General features: G+C 30.1%; 1 protein-coding gene across 1 annotated transcript in view; it reads right to left on the bottom strand.

The window, feature by feature from the left end:
• Positions 1 to 5,208: 5,208 nt before the first annotated feature.
• The window catches only part of RabGGTa (Rab geranylgeranyltransferase subunit alpha), a 36,168-nt gene continuing 13,697 nt past the window's right edge, over positions 5,209 to 27,679 (bottom strand). The window contains exons 7-15 of the mRNA XM_067262941.1: positions 27,546 to 27,628; positions 27,341 to 27,442; positions 26,243 to 26,403; positions 22,411 to 22,499; positions 21,073 to 21,201; positions 20,733 to 21,002; positions 20,501 to 20,647; positions 16,842 to 16,881; positions 5,209 to 5,513 (exon numbers count right to left, since the gene is read on the bottom strand). Of these exons, the coding sequence (XP_067119042.1) occupies positions 16,871 to 16,881; positions 20,501 to 20,647; positions 20,733 to 21,002; positions 21,073 to 21,201; positions 22,411 to 22,499; positions 26,243 to 26,403; positions 27,341 to 27,442; positions 27,546 to 27,628 (992 nt within the window). The 3' untranslated portion in view covers positions 5,209 to 5,513; positions 16,842 to 16,870. The remainder of the gene's footprint in view (positions 5,514 to 16,841; positions 16,882 to 20,500; positions 20,648 to 20,732; positions 21,003 to 21,072; positions 21,202 to 22,410; positions 22,500 to 26,242; positions 26,404 to 27,340; positions 27,443 to 27,545; positions 27,629 to 27,679) is intronic.

A 27,679-nucleotide genomic window follows, 5' to 3' on the forward strand; every position in this document is an offset into this window, starting at 1 on the left:
GGCATTATGGTTTCTTTTTCTCAAACTTTATTCTTAATTTCTGAAGCTTAATCAATGGTATATATCAATCTATGTATTATTTAGATATTAATGTTAACTGTATGGACATAGTCAATGGATGTCTGCAGAAAGTTTTACAGGGTGTGGAACACTTGGAAACAATTACCTCCATAGATTTCATTTAATTATCTAATTTTTTGTTGTTTTTTTTCACAAGTATTCGTAGATTGTAGAATACATCAATACAAAGAGTTTCCCATGGTAGAGGATGTCTCCATTTTACAATTATAATTTGTGGAACTTTTACTCGATCCCAGAGGAGACCCTCTGCGCCCATGAACATAGTCTACGTGTAACAGCGGATAAATTTGCCAAAAAATCTTTATTTTCCTGTATTAGTCTACAACATAATCTTATAATTATTTTTAATTGATTTACGTGTATTTTTAAAAACATACCTTAGGTTTACAACGCCAAATCCATATAAATCCTATCCAATCGTCAGAGAAAACCTTAAATAATCCAAAAGTCGTTTGCCCAATTGTCTAAATCTCCGATTATCCAACACATATTAAAAAATACGATCAATCTTTCTTAAAGATGGAGTTTTGATGCTAAAAATTCTTACATTTTAAAAGGCTCTTAAACTTCCACTTGCACTTTAAGTGCTTTAAAGAGCAGAGGATCCAAGATAGAACTTCGGGGAACCTTGACCAAAGTAATAAGATGCATGGTGGCCTCGGAAATTGGCACAAAATCGAACATGGCGCTAAACCGAAGCACATCATATAACAAAAAACTATATTTGAAGATTGAATTTGAAAGTCACACGTCTTTTACAATTCACAGAACCTGAGGAGTTTTCTATTTAGCCTAATATCATCGTTACTTTACGAGGATGGCGCTATATAGGAGGCGGGTGCCATCTTCGAGATTTGACTGTATTTTAAAATGATCTTTCAGTTGGAGTATTTCGATTTAAAAAATTATTTTACAAGCTTTAAACATTATATAACTTCCCTAATATTTTATAATGGTAAGGCTGAATAGGGTACTTTAATACGATTACCCTGATGTTTAGTCTATTACTTCGTTGTACTATTATCAATTTGTTGTAGTCTGTAATAGGTGTAACCTATACAGTTAACATTTTCTAGAGTTTATTTCTTGATTAGGAACTTTGAAATCTTTCATTTCTTAACCCAATTGTCATAATTCTTAGTTGCAATGATGCAGAAATAGAAGAATCCTAACTGATTGGGCTGCAAATTTGAAAAAACTGTGGACCTATAAATTCCCACTGGCGTCCATCCGCCTATTTGTCTGCCCTTCATTAATCTCAAGAACGAAGTTAGATAGATGAAAGTCGAAACCGGATGTAGAAAGTTAGAGGCAGGAGACCCCAATTAAATATAGATTAACTTCCGGTTTTAACCGGAAGTCACGTTATTTCAATTCAAAAATTTTCTCCCGAACGGAGTTACATAGATAAACGGCATGGCCCCATTGTTAATAGATAAAGTATGATGTACAGTACCGTACAGTACACCAAGAAGACACTACTAAAATTGAGAGCATTGTGATCAGGGCCGGATCATCGAATAGACAAATGAGACAAATGTCTAGCTATTATTTAAATTAACAATATAAATATTATTGTCACAGAATGACACTGCTGCTACTAGATTTACAGACATTGCCAAAACGTCCACAAGGGCACCCCAGCGATGATTTTCAGCTTTTATTCAGTATAATTGAGTATATTAAATAATATACTCAATAATACACATTAAATAATATTAAAAAATACGATCAATCTTTCTTAAAGATGGAGTTTTGATGCTAAAAATTCGTTATCATCATAAAAACATGATTCTAACATTATCATCCTAACTGATTGGGCTGCAAATTTGAAAAAAATTTGCAGCCCAATCAGTTAGGATTCTTCTATTTCTGCATCATTGCAACTTTTTTTTTTTTGTTATTATTAATCTACAGGTCAACACGGATTATTCTGTTTATGTTTCCTTGTTGCAATATTAAATTATTAGACGTGGATCCATAAGGGACAAAGGAAACATATCCCTTCCAATATTTTTGTATCGGAAAAGTATCATCCTTCCATGATATATACATATATTTATTTTATACCATTGTACATAAATTAGGTATAGAAACGAGTGAACTGTACACAATGGGTACACCTTAATTTAAAATCCACTCAAAACCCAGCAATGAGAAATTTTTCGTACTCATTTTATAGGATATGTGAAAAGCAGTTTGAATCAATACATTCTAAAGTATAAAACTTGTGCCCTTGTGGACGTTTTTGGCAATGTCTGTAAATCTAGGGTACGTTCGTTAAGTCGAACGAATTAAACGCGTTAGTAACGAATCGTTCGAAAAGTAGTAGTCTCGCTCAGTGCGCATGCTCCGCGGTGATGACGTATCGAACGAAACTCTAACGAAGCTCACGAAGGAAAGAGTTAGTTTACTTCGTTAAGAAAATGGCGCCCGACGATATCGATGTTTCTAGATGTACTCGAGTGTTTAAATTGTGAATTAAAAGGTGAAATGATTGAAATAACTGTCCGTCCGAAGCAACCTAAGAAAAATATTTTGGATAAGGCTGCACTAGCAACATTCATATCTTTGATTTTAGAAACAGCCATTTAGTTATAACGAATCGTTCGAAAAGTCTAACGAAACAAGAATAACGATGACGTCATTCTCGTTTAACTCGTTTGACTTAACGAACGTATCCCTAGTAGCAGCAGTGTCATTCTGTGACAATAATATTTATATTGTTAATTTAAATAGTAGCTAGACATTTGTCTCATTTGTCTATTCGATGATCCGGCCCTGATTGTGATGATGTCACAATAATTAATTGCTCGTTTATATATTAACTTATTCTCAACGAAATGGCCTTAAATTTTATCAGCAACTCAACTAAATGATTAGCAAAATACATTTTCAAAATTACAAGATGTATTTACGATTTTAAATGCAATAATAAATGATTTAAATGCACGCATTCGATTGAATTTTACTTTGCGTGTTTGACTTACCACTTATAATAAAAAGCGTATGCAATTGATCGAGTAGTTTCATAAAAACTTTTTTTTTTGTTATTATTAATCTACAGGTCAACACGGATTATTCTGTTTATGTTTCCTTGTTGCAATATTAAATTATTAGACGTGGATCCATAAGGGACAAAGGAAACATATCCCTTCCAATATTTTTGTATCGGAAAAGTATCATCCTTCCATGATATATACATATATTTATTTTATACCATTGTACATAAATTAGGAATAGAAACGAGTGAACTGTACACAATGGATACACCTTAATTTAAAATCCACTCAAAACCTAGCAATGAGAAATTTTTCGTACTCATTTTATAGGATATGTGAAAAGCAGTTTGAATCAATACATTCTAAAGTATAAAATTGCCAGTGTCAACAGTACTCTACTCCGGCTACCCCTTCATTGGGTGAAAATTAAATTAGGCTTATGCAGGGCTTTCGAGGTGAAAGGAGTTAGGGATTTTTTCCCCGGCCGACAGAAAACTTAGTGGCTTTACCTCTATAAACTAAAAGAAAAATGTTTAAGATTGCTTTTTATTAAATAAAGAAACATTTTGTATATTTCATTTGTTCAAAAAAGATAGCTAAAAGAAACCACGAAGAAGGAAAATGGGCCCTCTATAACCCTGGACCGCATATGGCCCTGGGCTATGCCTTTGTAAACCTGACTCCGACTGCCCCCAATATAGGGGCCCTTTACATACAATACAGGGTCCTTACATGTATACCAATGCTGAAGATTAGGCCTACTTTTGTATTAAAATTTGTAAAGCATACTCTTAGAATATTGGTTTATACTTTTTATCGATAGAAATTTATTGTTAAATAATTTGCTTTTTAGCGATAACTTATAAATTCGTGAAATATTTAATTGTAAATATTATACGTATTAAAGTTGATAATCTTATAAATTTTTACTTTTCTCTACAAATCATTACGAGGTGTTCAGAGATTAGTTTGGCTTGATGGAATAAGTCAACGCAACACTTGAACGATCTGCCAAGAGGCGATGTCTCCCTTGAGGACGACATTCTGTGGGAAATTGCCATTTTTCTCTCATTTCCCCAATGGGACAGCCGGGTGATGAGGGAGGGACCGTCTCTGACCATTCAACCACCCCCTTGTGGGTCTGATTGAACACTTTGGGCCTAAGAAAAGATTCTTTTAGTGCCCGCATGGCGGAGAAAATTTAAAAATTATTATGCACACCAGTGGGCTAAACTGTAGACTAATAAATTTTCGCTGGCATCCTTCCGTCTGTCCTTCCTTAAATCTCGAGAACGGAGATGGATAGATGAAAGTGGAGACCAGACGTAGAAAACTCGGGGGAGAAGGGCCAGATTGACCTTACAATGAACTTGTGATTTGGACCGAAAGTCATGTTATTTCAATTCAAAAATTCTCTCCCGAACGGAGTTATAGATAGATGACTGGCATGTCTCCATTGTTAACAAGAAAAGTACGGTGTACGGGGGCAAGACATCATTAAAATTAAGAGCATTGTGATGAAAAAAGTGCAGCCCGGCATTCTAACGTTACTCACGTTTCCTTCCATCCCTTTCATCTGACATAGACCCTTCCAGCTCAGGATGACTCGTGTCTATTCTTTCGCTGCTCGAACTATAACAGAAATATTTAATTTATTATAAATAAACCTTACCAGACGGATTTTTGCCATTCCGAGAATCAAAAACACTTCTCGGATCATCATTAATTAGAAAGAGTAAACCAAAATCTCTCTCTCCGCTTCTCAGAATCGATGAAACGTTCATAAAAATTAGTTTTACGAATTTAAATGGAGTAAATATTCGTGCGAAAAGATTGTTTTAAGCAATCTTATCGCATGGATATTTAGGATATTTCCTTTCTGGAAAATGTTTTCTTATATCCGATTCGTGATTACACGAATTCAAATTTTGATTAAACGTTTAAGAATTAACATATTTCTTGTATTTAAATCACTTAAAAAGCATAAAATTAAAAAAAAATTCTATTATAACAATTTGATGACATTATAAGCGGAATAGCGTTTATAATTTATTCAAATTTAGTATAAATATTCAGAAAATTCGTTCTAAACTATTCATTAATCAAGTAATAAAATATCCTATAGTTTTCTACGAGAGCGTTTTTATTTATTTGAAACGAATTAATTTATTTTAATGCAGTTTTTTCCTTTAAATTAAACACTAAAGATTATAACAATAGTAAAACTATTACGCTAAATACGATTATAGAACTCAGAAGAGTCTAAGAATAGTGAGATGGGCACTGTTCAGTCATAAATGAGAGTTTCCTCCTCTTCTTACTTCTTGTCTTCTTCCTCTTTTTCCTTCTCCTCTTCATCATCTTTCTTCTAGTCTTCTTCCTCCTCGTTCCTTCTCCTTCTCATCATCATCTTCTTCCTCTTCCGCTTAACTAAAGATATCAAGAATTCTAGAATTGGTGGAATAAGACAATGCAACGTGGCCTACAAAAATCCTATAGAAAATCCTACAAAAAGGGTTTTCTAGGGGAAAACTGGCCCTATTTAAGTGTTAAAAGTGTTAAAAATTTCAATAAAATTAAACGTTATTTAATTTATTAAACTTTTTTTACGCAATTCTATTTTTTTCTTTTTATAAACTTTTCTAGCTTCTATTTCAGCATTAGAATATTTTAAATTTCATTTTCTTCATTCCAAAAATTGCAAAAATATTCGATTTTTCTTGTACTTCGAAAATAAATATGCAAGATTTTTATTTATTTATGTAGCTGAATCGTCGCTAGCTTAATATAAAATATATTAAAACTTATAAGTGCGCTAGGGAAGGATTTTTTCAAGTTACAAAATTGTTAACTAATGTATTTCATTTTGGAAACATTAAAAATGTAGAAAACTGGAATTTAGCATATCAAAAAGATCTTTTTGAAAGCTTTTGGCATAATAAAGAATTTGATTTATTTTGGCTTCGTATGTCAATATTTCTAAAAGTATTTAAATACAATCATTTACTACTCTAAATTTGTTTCTACTTCATAACTAAAGTTAGAAAATTTATAATGAGCCAACAATCTCGACGATTCAGGAGGAATAAGAGGAGGAGGATGAAGAGGAGAAAGAAGAAGAAGACTAAAAGAAAGATGATGAGAAGGAGAAGAAGGGAGGAGGTGGAAGAAGAAGAAAAGAAGGAAAAGGAAAGCCAAACTGATAATCCATTGGTTTTGACCATATTTGAAGAATTCTCTTCCATTCAGAGATTTATTTTTGAGAATTATTGAGAGATGTTCTTTTAAAAGTCATTTCTAAAGGCTTATTTATATAAAAATATCTTATTTTACGAGTTCCGAACTTAAGCTTTATCTCCACTTAAAAGAAGCAAGATCTAAAGAAAAAGAAATCTTTACGAAACGATATAGTTTATGAAATTCTTTACAAAAGAAAAATAAAGAAAAAAAAACATCTCGTAAAGAATTACTTTTTAATCTATAAAATAGTAGATTTTATCGAATATATCATCTTATCTTAAAAGTTTCTCTTTGTTTTATCTCGTTCCTTATAAATGGGGATAAAGTTTTAATCTCAGAATTTTATCTTCAATTAAAAGGGAAAAAATTTTAATTTGCTCTTTAATCCTTAATTCCACCCGTTCTATTGCAGTTTTTAGCGCTAAACAATTGCATTTTCTTCAACAGAGACGATAATGATCAGATGATGATGCTTAATAACAGAATTTATCCCCATTTTAAAAAATTTAATTGCTCTTTAGTCCTTAATTCCAATCGTTCTATTGCATTTTTTAATTGTTAATCCGTACGTAAACAATCGTATTTCCTTCAACTACGATAAAACATCTTCATAGTGATGATGATGTTAATCAAAATTAAAATCTCCCTATATAACTGTATTAACGTATAGAATCACATACCAGAACTAAATTATTATTTAATTGCCACTTATCTAAACATTTTGTATTTCACTTTCTAACGACCAATTAATCAAATTAATTTCGGATTTTCTGCGAAATATTTAATGTACAATTTAATCAATCGATTTAATTTAATTAATTAAATTAAAAGCATAAAATACATATTATTATTGCCGGAAAGTTTTTAAATCAAATTTACTAACTGTTCGTCACTAGTGTACCGGTACCATTCAGACGTGGACTTATGTCGAAACATTTATAACTTAATTTCAATTATTTCACGAATTTTAAATAAGATAACGCGTTCGAAATGAATTTTTCAGTTATAAAAATTCTCCAAAATGCATTTAAGGATGAAACTTTCCTTTCGTTAATGAGACTAATTATGTAATTTAATTACAAATCTTATCAGTCACATCTCTTATTTAATTAACGTGTTAATTTTTTCTGATTTAATTCTTGATTTTGAATATGTAAATTTAAAAATAAAAAGAAAATGGATAATCGGAATTAAATTAATTTTGATCAAGAACTTTGTCTTGTCTAATTTTTTTTAATTAGAAACATATTAGAGAATTTTTATGCAAAAATGTAAATTTTTAACCTTCAAAGTATTAGACGTACTTCAGTTGGGATGATGAACTGTTCTTTGGTTGGGACGATGAAGTGTATTTTAATTAGAATGATGACGTGTACTTCGGTTGGGATGATGAAGTATACTTCGGTTGGGAGGATAAAGTGTATTTTAATTGAAATGATAGAGAGTACTTCGGTTGGAATAAAGTGTATTTTAATTGGAATGATGAAGTGTACTTCGGTTGGGATGATGAAGTGTATTTTAATTAGAATGATGACGTGTACCTCGGTTGGGATGATGAAGTGTATTTTAATTAGAATGATGACGTGTACTTCGGTTGGGATGATGAAGTATACTTCGGTTGGGAGGATAAAGTGTATTTTAATTGAGAATGATAGAGAGTACTTCGGTTGGAATAAAGTGTATTTTAATTGGAATGATGAAGTGTACTTCGGTTGGGATGATGAAGTGTATTTTAATTAGAATGATGACGTGTACCTCGGTTGGGATGATGAAGTGTATTTTAATTAGAATGATGACGTGTACTTCGGTTGGGATGATGAAGTATACTTCGGTTGGGAGGATAAAGTGTATTTTAATTGGAATGATAGAGAGTACTTCGGTTGGAATAAAGTGTATTTTAATTGGAATGATGAAGTGTACTTCGGTTGGGATGATGAAGTGTATTTTAATTAGAATGATGACGTGTACCTCGGTTGGGATGATGAAGTGTATTTTAATTAGAATGATGACGTGTACTTCGGTTGGGATGATGAAGTATACTTCGGTTGGGAGGATAAAGTGTATTTTAATTGGAATGATAGAGAGTACTTCGGTTGGAATAAAGTGTATTTTAATTGGAATGATGAAGTGTACTTCGGTTGGGATGATGAAGTGTATTTTAATTAGAATGATGACGTGTACCTCGGTTGGGATGATGAAGTGTATTTTAATTAGAATGATGACGTGTACTTCGGTTGGGATGATGAAGTATACTTCGGTTGGGAGGATAAAGTGTATTTTAATTGGAATGATAGAGAGTACTTCGGTTGGAATAAAGTGTATTTTAATTGGAATGATGAAGTGTACTTCGGTTGGGATGATGAAGTGTATTTTAATTAGAATGATGACGTGTACCTCGGTTGGGATGATGAAGTGTATTTTAATTAGAATGATGACGTGTACTTCGGTTGGGATGATGAAGTATACTTCGGTTGGGAGGATAAAGTGTATTTTAATTGGAATGATAGAGAGTACTTCGGTTGGAATAAAGTGTATTTTAATTGGAATGATGAAGTGTACTTCGGTTGGGATGATGAAGTGTATTTTAATTAGAATGATGACGTGTACCTCGGTTGGGATGATGAAGTGTATTTTAATTAGAATGATGACGTGTACTTCGGTTGGGATGATGAAGTATACTTCGGTTGGGAGGATAAAGTGTATTTTAATTGGAATGATAGAGAGTACTTCGGTTGGAATAAAGTGTATTTTAATTGGAATGATGAAGTGTACTTCGGTTGGGATGATGAAGTGTATTTTAATTAGAATGATGACGTGTACCTCGGTTGGGATGATGAAGTGTATTTTAATTAGAATGATGACGTGTACTTCGGTTGGGATGATGAAGTATACTTCGGTTGGGAGGATAAAGTGTATTTTAATTGGAATGATAGAGAGTACTTCGGTTGGAATAAAGTGTATTTTAATTGGAATGATGAAGTGTACTTCGGTTGGGATGATGAAGTGTATTTTAATTAGAATGATGACGTGTACCTCGGTTGGGATGATGAAGTGTATTTTAATTAGAATGATGACGTGTACTTCGGTTGGGATGAAGTGTGTTTCAGTTGGGATGAAGTGTACTTCAGTTTTCGATTGGAATGATGAAGTGAACTTCACTTACGATGATTGAAATACAGTAGAGCGTCGATAAGTGGAACGTCGGTAAGTGGAATGGCCGGAAAGTGGAACGATTTTCAGTCGGACTGTGTCGTGCTGAATCGAATGTTTTTGATACTAAATTTACTTCTAAAGTATAATTTTCATGTTTTTTATATTCTTTAATATATTTATTTTGTTTGTACAAAATGCAGAAATAATTTTTAACGATACGATAGCCTCGATGATTATTATAAAAATTTTCGTTAGGCTTAAAATCGACGAAAATTCAACACAAAGCGACACGCAACGGAGAAAAATTTGAACATCGAACAGGTTAATGTATTTTTTCGTACAAAGTCGGAAACTGGAACAAATCATTAACTGGAAGGACCCAGTCCCCAATTGGTTCCACTTATCGACGCTCTACTGTAATAAAAATATTTCAAATGTACAAATGTTAGTCAAATGTGTACACTTTTTAAACACGAGAAAAATTTATAAAAAAATCCTGTTTAAACAAAATTTAGTGCAAGAAGTTAATAAACCTACGCTGGGAAAACGAATAACTGATTGTTATATTAGGAATTTCTATACGGATTTGAAACATTTCGCATCAACCCCCTTCGAGTACTGTATTAAAAATACATTTAATATTTAAAAAAAAAATATATAATAATATATAATATATATATAATATATATATACATTTAATATATTTATATATATATATATAAACTATCCTGGTAGACTTCTAATTAACAAATACATAATTTTGGCCAGTTTTTGGTCATTTTTTAATGTAATTCTGGTTGTCTACATTTTTTATTCTTAGATTTGCATATTTAGAAGCACTCTCGAATATTAAATTCCTGTCTAAAACTTTTAAACAAATGTTATTTTAAGTAAAAATATTTCTAAATTTTCTATTTATAAAATTATTTTGTCGAAATTTACGCCGAAGAGATTCAATTGAGAGAATTTCTGGAGCGAATTCATGATTAACAGGATTACGGAACAACTCCATTAACTATTTTTTATAATTTCAATTTTTTTTAAAAAAAAGATTAAAATTTATTGATTGTAATTTTAAAAAAATTAGTTTCTCGAGAATAATTGATTATTCATTATAAAAATCGTTGATATAATTTAATATTTCGATAAGAAAAATATAATTTATTTAATTACATTGTTAGAAATTAAATTCTAAACTGGTTAATTAAGTGGTTATTAAGTCCAATTATTAATTATAATTATATTAATTTATATTAAATCTTAACAAATTATTAAAAAAATTTATATATAAAATTAAGAACGAATTAATTTTTTTGATTAAATAAAAATTAATAAATTTAATATTAAAATAATAATAATAATTTTGTTTTATAGTTTTCGAAGCTTGTCTGTCCGTCACGCTCTTACTTCTCAAATACGGCAGACTCTCGATTATCCGGGACGAACGGTGTTGATGTTGTCCCGGTTAATCCGGTATACCTACTAAATGAAACGGATAAATCGATACAGCGATACCGGATAATCGAGAGTTATCTTGTTTGCTTTCTATACCATAAATAGATTTAAAGCGTGACGGACAGACTATGTATTGAATATAAAATTTAATAAATAAATATTTATTCTATAAAAGTAATTTTGATTTATCTTTAAAAATATCCTGGGGTTTTTTTTCTTTAATTATTACAGTCGAACCTCTAATAACGGACACCTCTAAACGGCGGCCATTTTTTCCGTGAACGTTTCTCTATGAAACGCATACAAAATAACCTCCAAACAACGGTCATTTTTATGTTTCAGCCCGTGGCCGTTGTTCGGAGGTTTGGCTGTATTAGTTTTCCGTCATCTTTACTAAAAAACAAATAAATAAATAATACGCAGAAATAATCATTATATATTCGAGAATTACGAACAGATGTTTAAATTTCACACATCTAAAGTGTGTACAACACGTTCAATCAATTCCTTCATAATAGTATGAAGTAAAACCTGTCTAAAACGACCATTTACAAAACGGTATCCTGCTTAAATGGGAAGTAACGAAATGATTTTTTAAAAATTAAAATGCTATTGTTAGTCGAGCACCTGTCTTACACGGAAATCGAAGATTTTTTAGGAAACGACTGCATAACATAATGGAATAAAACGGAATTTTTCGGGCAACAACAACTAAATTCTGACTCATAAAACGAATTTCAAGGATATTAAATTTTTATGCGAATCTTTTTCTCTACGAACGTTTCAGTGTACAGTACAAGCGTACAGCATTGAAGGAGAAGCAATTCTAAACATAAATTGTAAGAATAAGCTTTAATAAAAACATAATCTGTCAAAACGGAAAATTCTTACTTCGTTGCGTTCCGTTTTAGATAGGTTTTACTATATACGGGTGGATCGAAAGGAAAGGTAGGCACTATGGGAGACGATTCTTGGCAACAAGAGGAGTAAAAGAGTCTACGAGGGTCCGTGTCCATAAATGAATGCCTTCTCAGAACATTCACCGAGTGCCTTTTCACAGATCCTGCTCCGCAGAACACGTGTGCTGTGTATGAGGTTAAATGAAGGTTGAGGTATATCGAGAGATCTTACGAAATCCTTGAGAGATCAAGAAACCTATCTGGCAGTGGCATCCTCAACTTTGTAATTTTTTTTCTTGCGGCACCCTTGCTTCTTTATCAGTATAGAGTTGCTGAGCTTTTCGTGCTTTTAGTAATGCAATAAGAAATGTTATGGCGCGACTCGGCACCACATCATTTCGTGGCACCCCTGAAGTACTTACCATACATCCTGCATAAGGCGTTCAACACATTTTTTAAATAATAATAATAAAAAAAAACATTGTCGATTCATACTATACTATACCGTCACGACATTCTCGAAAGGGGTGGCCAAGAAAAAAGTGGATTTCCTGAGCACAAGGCCCTCTTCAGTCCTCTGAAGAACGTCATATAGGCAGAGCATAGCATACTCAACCACTCTCTCACCTTTGGACCTGCTGACATCATGACCGCATCCGTACTTGACAACCTTGTGCCATTGGCACCTTCTTACACTCGGAACCCGTTTCTCTTTCAGACACTCTTCCCCTTGCTCAACCCATCTTTTCCTTGGTTCTCGATGCACAGATAGCATCAGTGGCGCGTTATCCTATGGGCAAAAAAGGCGATTTCCTGGGGCACCCACTAACTTGGGGCACCAAACAAATCTTTTATAAATGTATCACTGTAGTAAGGATATCGAAATTTAAATTTGGCGCCATACCTGAGGACCCTAGTTTGCCGGAGCGGCGTGGCACAGAACGTAACCCATCAGAGGTCGACTTAAAAAACGAACAAGAAAACGGGGGATTCCTCAAAAATTCCCCCGAAGAAAAATGTCTGAAGCCAATACTGCACTTGAGTCCCCCTAATTCAAATTTTCCCGGGACCAAAGAGCTGTAACGCGCCACTTCATAGCATATATATATATATATATATATATATATATATAATCAACGCAATTTCTTCACAACATGCAACACGTAACATGAAGTGTGACCGAGTCAGAAATTTAAAATTACAATTAACCTTGGTAAGTCCTGGCGTGTAACAAATAAAAACACTTAAAAAAAATAAAAGCAAAAACTTGTTTACACGGAATACAAAAGTTCGCATGATCCTCTGTATTAATTAATTACTTCTAACATTTTATCGATTATTTTTCAGTTTTTATTCAAGAACGTAAACAAACGGAAATTAAAGCAACTGAATAATTCACGATTTCGTCTACAGCGACAGCTGTCGTTGCTGCCAATACTTAACTGTGTTTTCTTTCAAAATACAGGACCTACCGGTGGCCTTAGTAGATAAAACCACTCAACGCTAGTCGTGGGTTCGCGCCTAGCCAACAGCCACAAGGAGTTTCTCGGGTTTTCTTCACGTTCGTAACACCTAAACAAGGGCCAATTTCCCATAAAAGTCCCCGGGGGGCATCCCCCTCGTCAGATGGCCCACGTGTCGTATAAAACAAATAAACCAATATTTAAAAATATAGGGCCTTATATATAATTATTCACTTAGCCCTTCATACCTGCAATTACACAATATATTCGCTTATGAAGTCAAATCGCAAACAATGGCCACTTACGAGAGTATAACCTCCGTACAACGACCAGTTTTTATTTTGTATGCATTTTTGTTTTCAAAAATACCCCAAAAAATGGCCGTCATTGGAGGTTCGGCTGTATTCTACTACTAATACAAGATACATATAATAATAAAATCCCTGTTATAACGTCGTTTAATATCGGCGGTAAATCGAGACTTCGTGCAATTTGTACGAATTGAGAATTTCTCGGCAAACAAAACACTAATTTTTTACTAACTTTTAGTATTTCTCGCATTTAACACTTTTTCCCCATTTTGCGTTATTTTAAATTAAATTTGTTATTATGGATTTGTACTGTACATAAGCTAAACTAGCCGCAGCTTTAGGGCCTCTCTTATAAGTCTACAGCTTAAGGCCCTGCTGCGTTTTTACGTGTATCATTGTTTGGTGGAGGGGCCTGTTATGTTATAGATTAGGGCCCTTTCGCGATGTATTACTATACGTTCATAAATTTTTAATCTATAAGATGAGTGTATAAACAAATTCCAGTTTCCCGCATTTAAGGCTGCCACTTAAAAAAATATGGCGTTAAATAGAGGTTTCATTTAATTTAATAAAATTTAGTAGCATGAATACTCCATATATACAAACCTCCCTGCAAAATTTCAGAAATTTTCGACAAAAAAGCACAGGAGTTATTAAGCTATAAAGCGGGTGAATCAAATCGTGGCCCCACACATACACACAAATATACATACATGCAGAAATTACCCCCCCCCCCAAATTTTTTGCATTTTACAATAATTAATAATATAAAAAGTTTTTAAAATATCATAACAGATGGCACCACACGCGATTAAAAAATTTTTTTTTGCCTGGAAAGTTAAGCAACTCTTTGCTAAATATTGAAAAGTGTCTTGTAATTTTATTATCTGCACGACTTTTCAATGATCTAATAAAGTGATTTTTCAGTTTTATAATTAATTTTTTCGGCACTATTAAGGGAAAAAATTGTATTAAACGTTTTAAATTTTCTAAAAATATAATTCAGCTTTGAACTAAAAAATTAAATTTATTAGAAGACAAATTTATAATCAAGTTAATACTAATAATCCGACTTTTTATTTTTAAAAATTAATTTTAAAAAATTAAAATAATCACGAAGATCCAATTAACCGGAATTTTATGCTGTTATATTAGACTTGCTTTATGACTGGTACATTTTCTACTATGGCCGTACATACAAAATGCCGTATTTATCTGTTGTACATTATCTGGAATGGGAACATATTCGTGGAAAATGAGTACCAAAACTCGCCACTGCGGCAGTTTTGGCGCTACAAGCAACAAGAAAAGCAGTTTTAATCGTGGAGATGCTCAGTGTGGGGTGTATCTTCAGAATGGGGATCACATCTTTACGTCGCTAGCCTCTGCTTAGCGTAAGTGCTTTGTACAAACGAAATGTTCGTTGCTTGAAGTGCCAAAAGTGCCACAGTGGCGAGTTTTGGTACTATTTTTTTATTTTACGGAAATGTCATCAGTATGTCCCGAAATGTCATCGTACCAATTTGGTTGCATTTGGACTTGAATGGGGGTTACTTGAATTACGATCAATTTGTACTTTACGAAGCAGAATCATTATTACTGGTTATATTAATGATAAATGATAGAAGTCTTCATCTCATGCCCAATTTGTGAGGGACGTGGGCCCAACATGCCCGGGCCTACGAATATTTCCTAGGTTTTTTCGACCGCCCTAATTTGATCCCGGATCCCCAGAGTGGTAGGAGCCTTAACCACCTCCTCGCAACTACTATACTACTGTTATGCCGGAAAAAATCCGCTCTAGTCAGGTTACACATTAAGCCTTAAGGAATTGGTTTCCGTGTTAGGCAGGTTTCTGGATTATAATGAATGTTACATAGCAGATCTGTCTGTTCCAAAATGCATTCTCTGTTTAGACATGCTTGTTTTGTAGTCTGTCCGTTTTAGACAGGCCTTGCTGTATATTACATTGATGAAAAAGTTCAATCAATCACTTATGACACCCAAAGACGTTTTACATGATTAAATTTTACTATGATTTACTTTATTTTCCTTTATCTAAGACCACCTGTTTATTGTTATACCTGGTTTATGGTAGGTCTATGACATGTTAAATAACTGGAATTTTGCTGTACCTTAAATGAATTCTCACAGTTGGACTGTTCAGGAGCATGTTTACTCTTCCCTAAATTTTATTTTACACATAAATATCTCAAAAAAAAATGGTACATTTACACTATTACTTTCTTCAAGTTCCAGTGTTACTGTATTTTAAATTATATTACTGATAAGGAACCACAAAAATAATATATTAAATTTCACAAATTAACTATTTTCCATGTTTTGTAAACAGCCAAACTTATAAATGGAGTTATTTAATTTAATTGTATTTATAATATAAGAAAATGTAATCATAATCAAAGTAATTAATTTTAACTATTAAATTTCCAGTTATTCTGCAGATTTAATATGGGATGCATCTGTACATTTTTCAAAAGCTTAACAAATTACCATGGAAGTCACCTGACGCCACAGCAACTGGAGAAACAGAGAAGACAACGCGCTTCTAAGGCTAACTCTCAGCCTCTCAGAGAAGATCCAAATTTCGAGTTGGAAAAATCTAGATACCTCTCACTCAAATCTAGCCAACCCCTGGAAGAAGAAGGATTAACCTCTAAATTATTAGATAGAAGATCTTCCTCTCAGAATACAAAACATGTTACATTCTATTAAAGCTAGAGGATGTATATTGTATAACAATTAAATGAATTAATTGTTTTGTTAATTAATTAATTGTTAGGTTTTTATTTTGGTGGAGCAGCTCTCGATATGTTCCTTAAATGTATATATTTGTAAACAGTGCTTTATAATTTAATTATTTTTTTAATGCAAATATTTGGGAATAAATTTAATAAGTATATGATTAAATTCAAATTTGTTAAATTAAATTAATTAAAAAATATCTTAAGAATATGAAAAATATTTAATGTCATTTTGTCCGGGAAAGAGCCGCTTAATTAAAATTATGCAAAATTTATTTGAATTATTCATTAGATAAATAATTTTCCTTTGTATTCGATTTTTTTTTATTATTATTCTTAATAAAAATATTGAATTTTATTTAAGAATAAATTAATACATCTACATATAAATTATTTGTTTTATTATTACGAGACATTAAACATTTATTAAAGTGTAAATAATTGGAAGTAAAACTAAAGAAATTTGCCGTCTTACCCGATAGTCCGGTTATTCGTGTTATTCACTTATTTAAGTCCTAGAAAATAAAATTCAGATTCTTCTCTTTAATAAATATCTTATTTTAATAATTTAATTTAAATTACTTTTATATACATAATTTAATATATTAAAAAATCATATGTTTCAGAATGGATTTTTAAAGTTTAAAAGTATCTATTGCTTAGGAGAATTTACTGAAGATAACAAGAGAATTTTAGTAATTTGTCAAAATTAATTGAACTCTGTTATTGACTATTAATTTAGTAAATTAACAGTCAATAATTCTATATAATTTCAGAAAATTATTGAAGTTGAGGTTTGATTTAATTAAAACTAAATTATTGATGTATTGAACTGATGAACTGATTATATATATACATACATACACACAATACATCATATGATGAAGTGGTGTACTTCAGTTGGGATGATGAAGTGTAGAGTACTTACATACATACATAATACATACAGTGGTTATTATGATATATATATATATATATATATATATATATATGTATATGGTTATTATGATATAACAACTACTTGACCAAATTTAAATAAGTAAAATGTTAATAATTTAACTCATTCAATCATAAAATAATTAGTTTTTTGTAAAAATACAACAGTAAATCCTTTAAATAAATAATATTGTAAGAACAAGAATGTTGAAGATTAACAGCTGTAGCCAATTCTTATAAGCCATTCTTATAAGCATGTATGGAATAGTTCCTGTATGCATCAAAAGATACCTTCTTGCTGCTTTTTGGCACATAGATTTTAAAACAGAGTAGCTTATAAGAATACGTTACAGCTTTTAATCTTCAGTGTTCTTGTTCTTAGAAAATCTTAAAAAGTAATATTATCATGTTTTTACAAATTTTAAAATTAATTGTGCATCTTTTGACTTTTGAGATTATTTAAAATCTTATATATATTTAACATCCCCAAACAAAGTTTAGTCTTCCATCTTCAAAATCATGGTTAGATTTACTTTAAATAAAAATTTGGATTTCTACATAAGGCTATTTTTTTATCATTTTAGACGAATTTTATATATTTTATATCATTAACATATCTTTATTGATCTTGATGAAATGCCCGTACTATAAAGTTACAAAGTTAATTTGTTTAAAAATTAATAAATATGGGTTTATGATATCATAATTAAATAAACAGAAATATTTATCAAAAATTAATTGTATAAAATAACAACAATGCAATGAAAATTAACTGAAACAGAGCTTTATCAAAAGCACAGTGGCATAAAGCCAGTGGTGCCCAAATGTTTTGGTTGGTGGACCAAATTGTCAAATATTTTTGTATATTCTCTACATACAAAAAGTAGGCCCATTTCTTCTATTTATAAGCTGTGTTTAAATATGTTTGCGGAGCAGATCCGATCCAGGGGCCAAAGTTTGGGCACCACGCACATAAGCAATCAATTTTATATTTATTTATATAACATCATGCAATGTTGAAGAAATTTGTCATTAATGTAAAATATTAATGATAACCATACAAACAACTGACTTGACACATTAGTCTCCAAACAAACTGCTGAATAATAGCCCAATAATAATTTGGCAGTTCGTTTGGAGATATTATTGATAACCGGTACATTCGCCGTTTATCGATAATAATCTTTTGTTCCTTGTCAAAAATCACAGTCTAAGAATAGACTAAAATTAAATAAAAAAATATTTTCAATAAGTGATAGGATTTGCAAAAAGATAATCCCAAAACCATATTTAAAATTTTAGAAATAAAATGGATTAGAGTTCATTCACATTTCATTACATCAAAGATGATGGAGTTTGACAGTTTTCTTACATCCTTTACACAGAAGTATTTTAATCATTTGAAAATATTTAATATTTTCAGAGTAGAGATGTTATTTATCAGAAAATAGGGAATGCCAGTAATATACTTCCTTTAATATTTGTAGTATAAGAAATCAAATTTAAAGAAGCTGTATATCATCATTAGAAACTTGAACTTATTGATGTAGTACAGTGTTTCCCTTTTAGTATACGTATATTTCTTTAGCATTCTCGTAAAATCAATCAAAAATGATACATTGAAAGATAAATTTGAATTTTAAATATTTTAAATTTAAGCATTTATTTTATAAATGAAAAAATAATTGTCTAAAAGTACCTTAAAGTATGTTGTTAATATAAAGTCGTGTCTCAAAACTGACTTTACAGTTTGAAATTCAACATTAAATAAAATCATTCCTTGTCTTCCAACACTTCTACTGCCCCTTGCTCTCCGGCACCCCTTTGAGCCTTCTACTGCCCCTTTGTGGGCCATAGCACCCACTTTGGGAATCACTGATGTAGCATCATATCCGAATTAAATCTACTTAAACACTATTCATTTATATTTTAGTAACTTTGGCTTTGAATGAAATTGAGTTTAAGATATATCACAAATTATATTGACTTTATATAAAAATATGAATTTTAATATTTATGATAATTAACCTTTATAACACTATTATAAGATTATGAAGAGAAGGATTTTAACTTTATATGATAATAAAAATTAAACAGAAATAAAATTATTTTAAGTAATGAAATGAACTTCAAGTTTAAAACATTTAAATACTGTACAAAAAGAGAAATTTTTCCAAATTAACAAACTAATTATGTAATAAATCAAACCTGAAAATTTAAACTTCTATAACAATAATTTCAATATCAGAAAAATGTGGAACAAAAATAAGATCAGTTTTAGCGAGGTGCCAGACAGAAATGTTAAATTCAATTTAAATACTTAAACAAAATCAAGTTTCTAAATGTTTAAGTATTCAAGTATGAATAATCTGCAAATATTTCAGCATACTTTATTATAATCTATATTGTTTGTGTTAGTTTATTATGAATGGGCAAACGTAATCAAATTAGTCAGCAAGGCTTACTTTTGAATGGAGAACAAACTCTCAATTCAAATTCATGAATTGGTCCTTATTTGAATTTGAATCCCCTACAATTTTTGTCATATGAATTCAGATCTCATAATAGTAAGATGTGATATTGCTTAGTTACTCAACTGAGATTATTATGCATATGCAAGAAAATACAGGTCTGAAATGTTAATGAAATGTTCCAATATCTGAAAAGTTACCATGCAGTGAGAAATTTGTAATGACATTAAAGTTATGCATAAGGCATTGCATACGACACCCGTGAGTTGAATGTCCTTCATTTCCAGATTGTTTCTGGTTTTGCAAGACTTCTTTGCTGATTGCATAATCTCTCACAGAATATGGCCTGCTAGATTTCCAGATCTCATTCCCCAAATTTTGGGTCTCTGGGAGACATTTCCAGAATTTGTTATAAGAGAAACTGCAATATTCTACATAAAATTTCACTTTTTTAAAACTTTACTTAAACCTTTACCACCGCACAGTAAATTTTCAGACATCCTGTATTTACTAGTGTCATCTTATAGATTTCTGTAGTAATAAGAATATTTTCAGTGGTGATTTAATTTTATTTAATTTGATTGTAATACAACTTATCTTTCATAAATAAAAAATAAGCTTTTATATAGCTTTAATTATACATCATACTCCTGTCTTCTTATTCAATAAATTTATATAATTATTTCAAGTGGAAAAAAAAAACTTAAATAGAATATTTGTCATAGACCTTTGCCATCTAACACTTTCAAACGTACAAACATGCTGATAACAACGTATTCAAAGTTTTCCATCTTGGTTATTAGGTTCCCTTCCAAGTTTAATGTCTTCAACGGACAAGTAACTAAATCGGCAATATCTGGAATGTTTATTAAATCTGATATATGTTAAGAAAAATGTTGACATCATAAAAATGAATTTCAACAAAAAAATATTAAAATACTTAAATATAAAAAGGATACTGTTATTTTTTATTGATAAATTTTCTAATTGCTTTAGATTTCCAAGTCCAAAACAACTGGATATAGAATTATTATCCAATATTAAATTTCTCACACAGACAAGATAACACAATGGCTGGACTGATTTTAATAAATTGTAAGATAAATCAACTGCTTTTGCAGTTGCAAAAAAGTCTACATGATGAAGAGACGTTAACTGTTTTCTCGAAAGATTAATTTCATCGTTCCCTTCTGCTTCTTCAATTGCATTCTGAATTATAAATCTACTTTCTGAATAATAAAATAAATTATAAGCTCAATTTATAGTAAAATTCGTAAATAACGTGTTTAAAATTCATACTTAAATCATAGAAATAATTTTTTCTTTTTGGATCCACTTCGGTTAGCTGGTCCAAACATTCAAGTATCAATTTGTTGTACTGTTCGTTTTTAAGAGCTCTCATCAACAATACTATGGTAAATAAAATCCCTATAATAAATAATTCATTATAATTAGAAAATATAAAAATTTATCCAAGATCAATTCTTAGAACAAAAATTGATTAGAGCATAAATATGATAATCAGCATTAAGTGCCTAATGCACTGATAATTAAACAAATGTTTATTAGTCAAATGTTTATTCTATGTATTTATTTGGTAAACTGATACAATTATGTATTAATGCTGATATTAAGAGTATCTACTACTTATTGATAGCATCTTAATGCTATTAGTAAACTTTCTGCCAACTCTGTATGATTATTTGTCAAATATTAAATCATAGACATAATTTTTTGATAGTTTTAACTATTTATAATAATATATCATTAACACGAAAATATATTTGATATGAACAGATTTTTAATTAAAGATTTTTGTTTTTAAATGACATATTTTCTCTTTTTAAAAGGTAATTTTTACAAAACTTCTCATATAGTTTAGCCCATAAATATTATTTTTAACAGCTTTAATTTTGAGTTCAAAATAAAGGTTTAATTACCATATTTTCTTGACTTAAAGATGCATTTTTTAAAACCTATTTTCATTTGTCTAAAATAAAGATAAGTTTTAACAATCAGTGGCATTTTACATTCACAGTCCAAAACAACAATTAGTGATCATTGCTCAAGTAGTGCATTATGCCTCAATAATAGATGTTATCTACTGTACTGTTCAATGGTCGTATCAATTTGAATGAACTCTACCAGTTATGCTTTTAATTTAAATTCTTTTATAATGTTTAAAAAATACCTTTGAGATGACATTATGATGCAGCACTAAAGTAAAAAGTTATTATTTACATACGACAGTATGGAAATAGATATGTCAAACAGTATCTCAAGACTTTTTTTTAACTTGTTGTTAAATAAATTAATTAATTTAAAATTGATAAAATACCAATAAAATTGATTAATTTAAAGTTTTTCTCCATAAAATAAAATCTTAAAAATTCTATTTTAAATTCATCTTGGAATCAATTACGTCTTAAAGTTGAAGAAATACAGTGTATTATGTTAATATGTTAATGATCATGGTCACTAATTAAAATAACTCTGATCTCCACAAAAATATTTATTGTTGCAAAAATTTTTTGTTTGACCCAATAAAAAGAAATACTTTGTCTAAATATTTTGCAATTGTAATAATGTAATTATACGACTAAACATTTCAGAAATCCTAAGAACATGTATTCTTACATTTATTATTTGGTTCTAAATCTTGTAGTTGTCTGCATGATTCCAGTTCTTGTTCTAAAACTGATGTAGTACTAGCACTCACTTCATCTCTAAAAGAAATTTATAAAAATCTCTGTCGTTACACATAAATTAAAATATTTTATTTCATAGTTTGTAAAAAATATAAAAATATTTCCATTATACCATGACAAATATTCATTATATTCTATTTTTAGAACTTTGTAAAAAAATCCAAATTGTTTCATAAAATTTATTTCCATAATTATACTTCAGAATAAATAATCAGAAACTCTACAATATAAGTAACATACTATATTTTCTGTTCTGTGTAATAATTATTGATGCAGTTTGAAAGTAAACAATAAAATGAAAAGCAATATTGCTTCAACACTTAAATTTTAATTACAAATGAGGATTAATTTGAATTGATATTCATATACAAGATAATCAATTATATCTTGCTCATTGCTATTTTTAATTACTATAAAGCACTTAAATATTTAGAACACTGTTAAATGTTTATCTCAATAACTATTCTAATCCCAATGCTATTTGTTAGTAAACTTTCAGCCAGCTCCATTTGTTATATATGTATACATAAGGTGAATCACTGGTGGCATTCAGTAGTTTTCAGGTCCAATTTCACTCCATGCTAGCTTTCCCAACCTAATTTCTATGGACATTTTCCTCTTGGGACAAATTAAGGAAATGCCTTAATTTCAGTGTCCTTCTACCGAAAATCAGAATTGTTTGTAAAGTCTTTGTAAGATTAATAGACATGAATTATGAAATGTATTAAATGCCTTTCCTAGAAGAATAAATGCCTTTACACACCAAGAACATAATTTAAATAAATTTTGAAATGTACTTTCATTACTATTATGTTTCTGTCAAGTAAAGTTTTGTCCATAAACAAACTGATAAAGTTACTTCCTAGCATTAAAACTTTTGGAAAAAAAGAGAAATAAGAATTTTAGAAGAAACTAGCCAATATCTGGAACACCATTAGGATTAAGAAAATGTGAGCTATTATAAAAGATGTTTATTTTGTTGCATACTATCCATATATTGGCTCAAAAGTATCCCTTGTAATTTAAAAAAATCTATTTTATTCTGTACCTCATAAACTGCTGATTTTCAATGTCACCAAAATTGTCCCTATCTGTTCTATAAACATAATTATAGTTCCAACTTCCTACATCCAATGGGTTTCCAAGAAAAGATTTCTGAATGCAATCAGTGAATCACCCTGTATATTATATATTAATTTAATGTTAAATAATAAACAAATAAAACAGTAAAGCCATTTTTGGGACGAGACTATGTCTCAGAGAGTGCGAGCAATGAATGCGCAAATCTCGCACCCGTGCCTGTTTGTAGAAACAGTCTCAGCATTTTATATTTTCTTTTGACCTAGTTCTCGGTCCCCTGACTACCTACAAGTTTGGTTTATTTTATGTACGCATGATTTGGGCACCAAATACTCTGCCAAATTGCAACTCCTGACATGTACTCCTTCATACCTCTAAGGTGTGCAGCCATTGACAGCAGCAAGATTTTACAGATGAGACATATCATCTTCATTTACCTTTTATACAATTTTTCTTATTTCATTACAAAAACAAATATATATGTATGTTGTGTGTGTATGTGTATGTGTGTGTGTGTGTGAATTTTTTATTTATGATCATATTTGGTACAAGTTATTTGAATTGTTTTCAATACATATTCAGCTTGTTGATAAATGAAATAAAAATTAAAAATCCTGCAATGAGAGTTGTGTAACTTTCCCCTTTATTAAAAAAAATCTTATGTTATTAAGCAAAAAATAAAATTGTCTTATGCCATCTGTTATCAGATTTTGTTATAAAAACTTCTTATATTTTTAATTACTATAAAATGTCAAAAAGCTTAATTTTGAGTATAAAGGTGAGTTTTATGAAAAAGTGTAATTGTTAATAATGAATAAAATCTTCGTTAAGTCCTACCCCTCTCCAGATAAGTGATCCCATCTATTTCCCCACTCTCTCAACCTTTTGTGGCCGCCAGCCATATTGTTATATGTATTTTAGTTATATTCTTTATTTTTCTTTATATTCGATTCTTCCCTTTTGTCATAACTTCCTTCTAGAAGCTTCTATCTTAAATCTCATTGCCTTAAGGAGGGATTACCCTTTCTCAGAACTCTTGGTAGAACAAAAGGATAGGGGAACTATCGTTTCTCCGAATTCCAGGAGAAACAAAAGAAAGCAAGAACCTGAGGCAAAACAGCCAATGAAAGAGCCATTCTTGGTCAAGATCTCAGAATGGATGGTAGGACAAGGCAGTGATCTGAACTTGAGAAGGGACAAAAAGGATTGTGAAACCAAGGAAAACTGTAGTGGTCGAGGAATTAAAAGAGAAGGATCGTAAGGACAGTGCATACAACTGGAGATCTCCAAGGCACCGAGTTTGTAAAGGAGAGAAACATCCAAAAGCGTAATATTGAGGAGACACCTTCCATATTAGCACCTACCAACTTAAGGAAACCCAGGTATTTTCTACCTTCTTCTGTCTATCTGACATACTTTCCTGAGTCTCTGCTTCTTCCTTTTTTCTTAGGTTTAAGATAGATATAAGGTTAGTTGTAAGTCGATCGGATTTTTACTGTATGTATACACGTGCGTTACCCAATTGCTTATGGGAGGACAATAGACCACCCGTTTAGTAATTAGTAATACTAATATCTGTAAAGTTGGGATCTGTACTAAAAGAACCAGTTTGGAGAGAAATAAAGGATATTTTGTTTGTAAATCTGTTTTATGAATCCCTCTTAGTAACATTTGTTTATGGGCCTTACTATCTCTCAGCATGAACAACAACACTCAACACTTTCACCACCAAAATTTAATAGCATCAATGCCCCTAATATACAAGCCACCATGCCAAATCTTGTTTCTTAATCTTTACCCCATATTAAGCAATCAGATATTAAGCGAAATAGAGGATAACATGTGCACACACACATCCAAGGAAATTTTTTTTTGCCATTTTTTTTTTTTTTTTTGACGTTTTTGAATTCAGGATATTTGAAAAAGCTTGGTGGGTCAAATTTGACATGATTTCATTACTTTCCTTTGTTATGTATACATAACAGCTGGGAAAGTAAAAGTCATATTTTCCTTACCACTATAAAGATCAGTTTATAATTGTTAGACTTGAATATCAAAATTCAAAACTGAAAAAGGGGTACAAATTACACAGGTCCACAGAAACTCCATGGGTACAGACATTAGAAAAAAAACTCAAAACCAGTTAAACAAGTCAGGATATTATTTTGATCAAGCATTTTTTTGGGATTCTCAATCCCACCATCTTCAAAATTTGTAATATTGGTTGGTTACATTCAAAAGTATGTATAAACAATTCTTCTATTCTTCATATTGTCAGAACATCAAATGTTATTGATCTGAAGATAGGATTGAGAATCCTGAAAAGTGCTTAATCCAAGTAAATATCCTGACTTGTTTAACTGCTTTTGAGTTTCTTTTCTTACAGTGAATATTAAATTTTGAAATTTCATTTGATATAGTCATGAAAAACTGAACATCAAAATTCACTAATTTCTTTATAGAATACAATCCTTTTAAATCATACAGCTACAAAGCTTGAAACCATACTATAAATGATGTTTATTGTATATTAAAAATTTTTATTTTGGATTTCTTCATTTATTGTCCCTATTTGATGGCCATTATTAATTAGCTTTAAAATTTAAATTTATAAATTTTTGATGTTAAAAATGTTTATTTAAATACAGATTAATTTTATATTAAATAATAAATGTTTATACCTGAATATATTTGATTTATTAATCTTGTTATAAATAAGTTTATCTTCTTCTTCAGCATTTAGTAAGCATTTAATCTTGTCTGAATAATCATTAACTGTGAGAGATATATCAATTTCCGTATTTTGATCTCCAACATTGTTTTCAGTTGGCAGCAAACATATCTAAAGGATATTAAGGACATATTGAATCACTTGTTAATTTTTTAATAGAACAATTAAGAGCTACATAAAGCAAATTTATGTTAATAATATTTTATTGTTGCGCATTGCTGCGCAATAGTTACTAATACTAGCACACCAGTCTGTATCTTAAACATTAGATGCAAGTATTTATTCCTGTAATATGAAAAAAATAACTTTATTTTCTTGAAAATAATATTTGTTTGTAGAGTTTTCCAATGTTATTTTAACTCTATATGCTGTCAAAACATTAAAGATCAGAAAATTTTATTAATTTCTTTTCTTGAATTAAAACTATTTAAATATTTTATTTTTTTAGTAGTCTGTCTAATTTCATTATTTTAAAAATATGTATAATCTCAATATGACATTTTATTCTGAGATTATTCAGAAATCGAGAAACTCAACAGTACAAAAACACACATAAAGTTCAGAAAATTGCATAACTTTTTCTTAAATTTGTAAACCAACTTTTTAATAACCAGAAAGGAATACAGTAAAATCTCAGATATGTGTTTTTGATGGAACTATATAAAAAAAAAATGCATAAATGAAAAAATACATAACTGGAAACTGCCAATCTTTACAAATAAGCCAAATGGATCAATGATTACACTCACAGAACAACAAAAAAGTAAGATAAAAAAATATAATAAAATATAAAAATTGAAACAAATTATATAGAATAATTAGTAATTTTAGTTTGATGACATTTTTTTGTGTGTATTTCGTATATAAATAGTTCTAAATTACTTATACATTTCAAATTTTCTGAAGAGAGTATTCCATGTGGAAAAAATATATGGACTCAACACACATCATCATCTAACACTGAAGATGGTGTGTATGGAATAGATATGATGTTATTTTATGTTAAAAAATATAGACTTATTTAAAATGAATATTCTGTTAATCTTACCCAAACAGAAGAAGCAAATGTGGAAGGAGTTGGTTTATTCCATTTTATGTTTAAAATTACATCATTAACATAAATTTTTATAAATTCTTCAATTTCTTCAGTCTTAAAAGAGTAGGAATAAAAAGTTAATCAAAATTAAGTGAAAATATTTTTAAATAAATAATTTTAATTTATTCTATAAATTATAAATTAAAAAATTGCTTACTAAAACTGGCTGTGATAACTGAATTATAACTCTTTGAAGAGATTTTGTTATATATACAGAATTAATCTGCAATGGTTTCTGTTCTATAAAAAAAAAAAAAATAAAACATAATAACAATATTTATAAATATTTAT

The sequence above is a fragment of the Centruroides vittatus genome, unplaced genomic scaffold (genome assembly GCF_030686945.1).
Source record: "Centruroides vittatus isolate TY-2023 unplaced genomic scaffold, ASM3068694v2 contig_165, whole genome shotgun sequence".
NCBI lineage: Eukaryota > Metazoa > Arthropoda > Arachnida > Scorpiones > Buthidae > Centruroides > Centruroides vittatus.